At 36.7% G+C, this 8,317-nt stretch overlaps 1 protein-coding gene across 1 annotated transcript; it reads right to left on the reverse strand.

Annotated features, from left to right (window-relative positions):
- Positions 1-2,477: 2,477 nt before the first annotated feature.
- LOC127449364 (40S ribosomal protein S26-like) lies at positions 2,478-4,805 on the reverse strand. The gene is made up of 4 exons (XM_051712730.1): positions 4,674-4,805; positions 3,516-3,693; positions 3,201-3,331; positions 2,478-2,572 (listed from the first exon to the last, which is right to left on the reverse strand). The coding sequence occupies exons 1-4, from the start codon at positions 4,740-4,742 to the stop codon at positions 2,537-2,539; spliced, it is 414 nt and encodes a 137-aa protein (XP_051568690.1). The 5' UTR covers positions 4,743-4,805; the 3' UTR covers positions 2,478-2,536.
- Between the last annotated feature and the right edge of the window lie 3,512 nt (positions 4,806-8,317).

Consider the following 8,317-nt stretch of genomic DNA (forward strand, 5'->3'; position numbering starts at 1 on the left):
ATTATTTATAGTTTTGAATTTCAGCTTGGATGCCGTGGAATTGGATTTAGTCCCAGTAATCCTCATGTTGAAAGCAGTGGAATTCTGATAAGGGAACACATATGCAACAAAGTGTAATGTGGCTTTCAGAAACATCTCACAGTTCAATAAGCTCTTCATCCTTCTCTTGTGTAAAGAGGAATGACACAGATTCCAGAATGAACTCCAAGATTTTCCTACAGTTGGTCACATACCAAATCTTATACATGAATTCTCCAAATACCACCAGTAGGAAGAGTGCAAGCAAACTCAGGAAGATCCGATCAATGTGGTAAAGCATCCTCTCTTTAAATGTGCGCTGTTCCCATGGAACTGCAGCCCGAGTCTCGCTGTAACGACCAAAATGAAGGAGGGCTTCCTCTTCACTGTTTATTTCCAGTGCCTCTATCTCCCTCTTGTCCACAGGTCTGTCGTCTTCTGCCATTGTGGTTAATGTTCCTCAAAAGCTGGTGTTCTTCCTTGAAAATGGCTGTTGAAATAGAAAATATCCACTTGTGGAGCCTCTTCTCAATATGTGCTCTGTTGTTGGTTTTCCCAGGGCATGTCCCAAAAATAAATCCTGAAGTTTTTGAATTGGCAGCAGCTTAATTAGGTTTCAGTCTTTTTATTGTGCATGCTCTCTTGATAACTGAAGTATGAAAAAATACAAAGCATACCTCATTTGTATAAATGGAATAAAATAAAGCAACTGTTGCCACTGCAATCAGTCGATAGTTTTCCAAGGCTGATGTCTGACTGAAGAGAAGAGATTATACCAGGCTTATTAGGAACTCACACCTCGCTAAGTAGATCACTGCGACTTAAGAGACACTCAGCAATTTTCAAAATCCTACAGTAACAGATGGCAAGTACATGGAATAGTGGTACAAGATGGGAGAAGCCAAAAGGTTATCAGACATTGAATAGTGCTTTAGTTTTCTTTAAAATCCTAAGAAAATTTCTGTGGAAAAAAATTGGTGTCAGTCTTAACCCGACTATAAGCCAGTCAAATCTGTTTCACTGGAAATTGTTTTGATTTGAGGCATGAAAGTGATTTTTGGACATCTAATATTTTCCCTTTGGTGGTAGCCTACGTTTTGATGCCTTTGCATTTTAAAATACTGTATCTAGTTGATCTCTAGGTTGTTGATCCAAGTTAATGACATACACTAACACTGTAGCTAGTAACAACCATAGAGGAATATCAGTAACACTTTACAATAAGGTTCCATTTGTTAATATTAGTTAATGCATTAGTTGTCATGAACAAACAATTATCAATAAATATTTTAAGGTATTTATTATTCTTTGTTAATGTTAGTTAATACAACAAATACAACTTTGATTTAAAAAATGTATTAGTAAATGTTGAAATTAACAAACTAAGATTAACAAATGCTGTAAAATTGTTTATTGTAAGTTCATGGAAACTAAAGTTAAGAAATGGAACCTTATTTTAAAGTGTTACTGGAATATCTCATATGTGAAGTTGGGGCAATTGTAATTAGGGTTACCAGCTGTCCAAAATGTCCCATACTGAAGTGCTCAAAATGCTCATGCAGAAAGTTTGCAACCTTAATCGTAACACTAGTTTTTAAAAATGTTAATGTGTAATGAATATTATTTCATTAAAGTATAAGGTTGAAGACTTTTGCTGAACCATCAGCTGACCAATATATTTCAGCTGAAAGAATCTTGCTAATTTCAAATACAGTAATTATAGCTAGTTTTGCTTTAAACATATCCATACCAGGTAAAAGAATTAGTTTTTTGTGAAGGATGAAACTATTCAGTAATATAAGTATTAAAAGAGTAATGTTATTCCTTTGCATTGCACTCTTATTTAAGAAACCATGAATTATTTATTTAGTATTACTATTAACCCATTAATGCATAATAACCCTATTATGCATTACATCTTTGCAACATGTCTATTAATAGAACTATTGCTTTTAACACATGCAAATGATGGCAGGTAGATTTATAGTAGTCTTTGATTTTTTTTTTCATTCATACGTTTATTACATTATGAAGAACGGAAAGATAAAAGGTGCTGATTCTTTAAGCACGCAGCTTCAGCGCCCGCTTAAAGGTAATAAATGTACTAAAATGACCAAAATGTCAAATTGATCCTGGCTTCCCTACTCATGCATAATGTGTCACTTGAGCAACTTCACAGTACCAGTACAGACCTTTATAAACTTTTTGAACATTTAGTAGCACCTTCTTTTCTAATGTAAGCTGCTTCTGCCCAATCCTGTTTTGGCAAACACTTCATAGATGACAGGTTACGATATTGGGTCCCATTGTTAAGTTGCATACCATTTCCAAGAATCAATGACTTAAAATATTTCAGTCTTATTAATGGACTAGTCTATACAGTCTTAATATAAAACATACCATAATTCAATTTTTTACCCAAATGCATCAAAAATACAATCAATAAAAACAAACAACAGTTATCCGTTTCAGACATTTATTTTTCTGCATAAAAATGCACAGGATGTGGCAAACTGCTTCACATTGGCTTTGGAGGAGCTCTGGGGGGAGCACCCTGCAGGAAAAAAGGTAACAGAAATATGCTCAGATCCACATGAAAAATCTGTCTTTATGCTCTCCCCTTTTCTCCCCAATTTGGAATGCCCAATTCCCAATGAGCAAAATCCTCGTGGTGGCGTAGTGACTCGCCTCAATCCGGGTGCCTACGCGTCTGAGACCATCAATCCGACCATCTTATCACGTGGCTTGAGCGTGTTACCGCGGAGACGTAGCGCATGTGGAGGCTTCACGCTATTCTCCGCGGCATCCACGCACAACACCATGCGCCCCGCTAAGAGCGAGAACAACATTATAGCGACCAAAAGGAGGTTACCCCATGTGACTCTACCCTCCCTATCAACCGGGCCAATTTGGTTGCTTAGGAGACCTGGCTGGAGTCACTCAGCACGCCCTGGATTCGAACTCGCAACTCCAGGGGTGGTAGTCAGCGTCAATATTCGCTGAGCTGCCCAGGCCCCCACATGAAAAATCTTTTAAAATAATTAAATACAAGAAACATATAATAGCCCAACTAAGAATACTACAGCTGTTTCTAAATGTTACATTTGTTTTGCAATAGCTGGAGACTACCGGAGTCTGAAGGTACACAAATCAATTAGAACCAAGCAATTATGTCTACTTACACTGGGCCTGAAGCGTGGAGGTGGTGTGCGGTCCTTGCGGGCCTCCCGGGATCTGTTTCTCACCACCTTACTGTGGATGGCGCAGCTGACACAGTAATGCAGCTTAACGTAGAGCTTGGGCAATACGTATGCTACACGTGGAAAGGAGTAAATAACCGTTTTAGCATCAAGGAACCATAAAATAGGCAGAATTATTTCAAAATTCAGATTTCTGAATACACTATCAAAATATTTCCAAGCAACAACCATTTTCATTATAGCAGCATTGATGTACCATTTCAAAACAATGGGTTGTTTGTCAAAGCAGTCACTTACAGTCAAACACACTCGCTTCTGAGATGTCCCTCACAGCAGCAGCCTCCACAATGTTCCTGATGACAAACTTCTTGATGGCCTTGTCCTTGGGAACACAGCGGGCACAGTTGGTGCAGCGGATGGGCTGGACATGCCCACGGCCCTTCTTAGCACGTCCGTTGTTCCTTCTCTTCTTAGTCTGATATTGGGGGAAAAAAAAAAAAAAAAAAAGATGAAAGGGGACATAAGAAATCTGAAAGAATGTTTTCTCTCAGGTCTTTATTACATTATGTATGAAGAACTGAAACATAAAAGGTGGCGATTCTTTAAGCACGAAGCTTCAGCGCCCGCTTAAAGGTAATAAATGTACTAAAATGACCAAAATGTCAAGTAACTTTTAATGAGTCAATTTAATTAAATAAAATTCTAATGAAATAAACTGATTAGCAAGCCACCCGTTTGCCACATTACGGAAACGCATCAAATTGTCAGCTATAACCAATGTTTCTCACACATCCTCCATAGGTCAAATTGCATGAGTTCTAACAATAACACTTTTATATTTAATATAACAAACTTATTAGTCAATATTAGTATAAATACTACGTGACTGGATTACATTTAATATATTAACAGTAGTAAATGTACGCTTTCAACTGGAACACTAAAGTACTATGGAAGCCTGCTTGGAGCAATACACATAAGAAAATAAAAAATAAATAAAAAATTTACGGAATCTGCAGCATTCATGTGCTATATGCGTCAGTTGTTAAACGCAGTAGCCATAGGCATGTCATCTCAGCTTTTACTCAAGCTCGATGACAAGGTGCCGTCTTGTTCTATTTGAACGCAATGGCTATAACATAACCAACATCGGTGCAAAAACTAAATGGTAATGTCAGACAAAAGTCAACATTAAACGCCACAATGTTGCTTCACAAAGCTTGGCCTGTACATGCCGCATGCTACTAAAGTCTCAGCCACATGCTTCGCTTGTTAGCCGCGTGCACAAACTTCTCATTCAAAAGTGTGAAATCCTCGAGATGGTGGCTCATATTTAACGAACTCAGATACTTTACTAACTATACTTACTCGTCACGCATTTTACTTGACAATATAAAGGTAATTCCATGTTTTTAAACGCAGTTAGGAGCTCAATCGCAACGGCTCGAAACTCACCATCTTGAATAGGAGGCAGGAAAGAGGACCGGAAATGGAGAACCGGAAGTAAAACCCTTCCTTCGACATACTTGCCTATTTTTTGAATGGTAAAATATTGTTGGTTTTATGTGTTGCACATGTACATACATGTTTATTGGCGTTATTTTGTGTAAATACACATAACTATATTGTGCAGCGTGCAATAAATCCATAATAATGATTGAGTTTATCGCGGAAGCAAACAGAGACTATTTAGCCAGAGACAGAGCACTGGTATGAAAAATGAATGGGAGAAATTGGAACGCCAAATATGGCGAAGGTAAAAAAAAGGAGTTCCACCTTACAGGTCAAAGAGCCAATCACCCTTCATATACAAACGTCGTCTGTTAGTCAACTCGAAAACGCGCATGCGCATAGCTGGAGCAGTCTGAAAAATAGCATTTTAAGCAAGCTACAGAAGCGCAAATTATGTTACCATTAAATATGTTATTTTATCGTAATATTGACAAACAGTTCTGGAAATTTCGGACTTGAATTTCGGAGAAAATAGCTGCCTGGGTGCGTTACCTAGATGGCCGCCGAGTGGACTCACTTGCCTTGAAAAGCACTTTGGTAGTAAACGTAGCTCTACGGTGTCTAAATACCCAAGAGAGCGTAAAAGTATTGTAATAATGATCATGAACGAGACAGATGAGCTGTGATGGCTATTAATGTTTTCAATTGATACAGTCTTTACTTGGTATTAATAATAATAAATTCGTAACTAAAAAAAAATAAAAAAATAAAGTTTTAGATTGTTTATGCCGCTTTTCCATATTTAACCAAACTTACAGAATTAGTACATAATGGAATTAAAATCTGTTTTTTATAATAGTTCTATTTTAAATAATTCACAATTAGACACTCAGAATCCTATGGAAGTAGTGTATTTAAATCAATTCTATTTTATAGTCTCTTATAATCTCTTACATAAGTAAAAATTAAAAACCAAAAATAATTAAGTTTTTTCTGCTTACAATATCTTGTCTTTCAGTACGCTGAGTTTGACTTTTTTTTCATAGTTATTGTATATGCTGAAAACATACAGTACTGTGCAAAAGTTTTAGGCCCTTGTGAGGATTTCTTAAAATACTAATGACATAGTTTTCATTAATCAATTAACGTCATACAATGTCCAGTAAACAGAAAAAGAGCTGAATCAATATTTGGTGTGAACACGTTTGCCTTCAAAACATCACCAATTCTCCTACTTACACCTGGACACAGTTTTTCTTGGTTGTTGGCAGATAGGATGTTCCAAGCTTCTTGGAGAATTTGCCACATTTCTTTTATTTCGGCTGTCTCAATAACTTCTGTCTCTGTGTAATCCCAGACAGACCTGATGTTCAGTAGGGGCCATGCCATCTGTTGCAGGGCTCCCTGTTCTTCTATTCAATCTTTTCTATTTGCAAAAGGAATGTCTGGGAGTATAAAATGAAAACTTCCTATTGACACACTAAAGTAGCAGATATAAATAACCATCTTAAGACAAATGTTTTTGTGAAACATGATATGTGCCTAAGACTTTTGCACAGTACTGTACTTCCATACAAATTAGCCATTGCTGCTATGAAATGGCCCTTACCAATTTTCTACCTACTAATATTTAATGTGCTTCCAGTTCTCACTTAGTTTTAGTAATGCCAACTGAAATGTCTTCAAAATAAGCCACAACTGACAAACAATCTCCAATATATATTATTTTAATTAACAAATACTAAAAATAATACATTACATTTATTTAAAAGAGACACAGAAAATTACAAAGGTTGTAACCTGGAAGGTTAGGATATAAAATCTTTGAACATTTTACATTAAGAAAAAAACAAACAAAAAAAAACAAATGAATCTTAATATTGTAACATTACAAGAAAACTAGTGGATCAATACAGTAAAGATGCAGACAGATGAAGTGGTTTTGTTGACGTATCCATGATGTCAGTGCCTCAGTCAAATCACACAGGACAATTCATTGGAGAAAATACATTGGCTTACATCTATAACCTACTATCAACACGGTCCATAAGAAAGAAAATAAACAAACAAACAAACAAACAAAAAAGACAAGCACACACATATGCATGCAGACAAACACAAACATGGGAACACAAGAAAACAATAGGAAAGAGACTTCCCCCATGATACATTTCCAAATTAAATACCTCCACAGGAAAGAAAAAGACTGGCCTTGAATCCTGTAGTTAAAATCAACATCAATTTAGCGCCAGCACCAACAAGCTTTAATCACAGGCTGTTATCCAGAACCAGACTAAAACTATTTTTTTTAAACAGTTCCATATACATAATCCATAAACATATCTGAGCGAATAAAATGCACCGGATCAGAGCACCACTCGAGTTTGGTCAAGCCTTATCGAATCTCAACCACAGATGTCATAATTCATTCAGTCCAAACGATTTATATATATATATATAAAAAAATCATAAGCATTTGCAATATTCTCTCCATTGAATAGTAAAGTGCTCTTGGCATAAAGTTTGCCCTTATGTGCTGATGTGGGACCAGTCCCCACCGCTCACATCTAATTCATAACAGGCATACTGATTACCGACCGGCAGCTAAAGGCAAGTTTACCAATGCCAAGAGCAGCACAACCATGCTTTATAAAAAAAGATGGATGGTCCATCATATCAACTTCAGGTGTGTGAAATAGCTTATTTAGTTAACAAATTTGATATTAAGCAAAAATCTAAAGGAATTTTCAGATTGAGAGGATTCATGGTGCACTTTGATAAACTAGTGCAAATCCGACTAAACAGTGTGCTTGCTTCAGTGTTGTCCACAGGTCAGGCCCCCTTGACTCACAATTACAGGTATAGTTCACCCAAAAATTAAAATTCACATAATTGTGGGGGGAAATAACCCTCTAATGCATCCCTCCCAAAATATTTATAACCACCATTAATGCCTTACCTATGGTTTCTAACCTGGAACTGGATGAGTTTGACAATTTTGCTTGTCCAGTGTCTAAATTTTGTCTATTGACGGTAACGGTTGCTTGGAAAGCATCAGCTTACCCTCAATTCACCTCTAAAATACTGGCCCCTTTTATTTATTTATATATATATATATATATATATATATATAAATAACGGCAAGGTATAAAACCACTCTCCACCAATCAAGACACACAAAACGCATGTTAAAATGTCAGTCCTGAAAGATGATGGCAAATTCTTCTGCCATCCAACATGAGAGCTACAAAAGGATTGAGCAAAAACAGAGGGAGGTTTTCAGCTATTGAGCTGCAGTAATTTGAGAAGACATTTGTTTACTGTTAAAAACTATGTTTCCTGCAGCGGTTTGCGTGAATCCTGAGAGACAGTTGGTAAATGCAGTGAATGTTTCTGCAGCATCACTTGGGCTCAGATACCATTTTGTGGCATTCGCAGCTTAAAAAAGTCAGAATATCAGGTCTCCCTGAGTTCATAGCACTTCACTGTAAGTCCGCTTATGTCTTCTTTGTCTTTTTTTTTGTTGTAAGAAATCCACAAGGAAAGCGGAAAAAGAAGTCTCACAAATATAGTTAGCTTTGGAGAGGCAGCTTGTAGCATCCAAAATATTTGATAAGGAGAAATGACATGATCCACTGTTAAGATGA

Source organism: Myxocyprinus asiaticus, chromosome 12, assembly GCF_019703515.2.
Source record: "Myxocyprinus asiaticus isolate MX2 ecotype Aquarium Trade chromosome 12, UBuf_Myxa_2, whole genome shotgun sequence".
In the NCBI taxonomy this organism is placed as follows: domain Eukaryota; kingdom Metazoa; phylum Chordata; class Actinopteri; order Cypriniformes; family Catostomidae; genus Myxocyprinus; species Myxocyprinus asiaticus.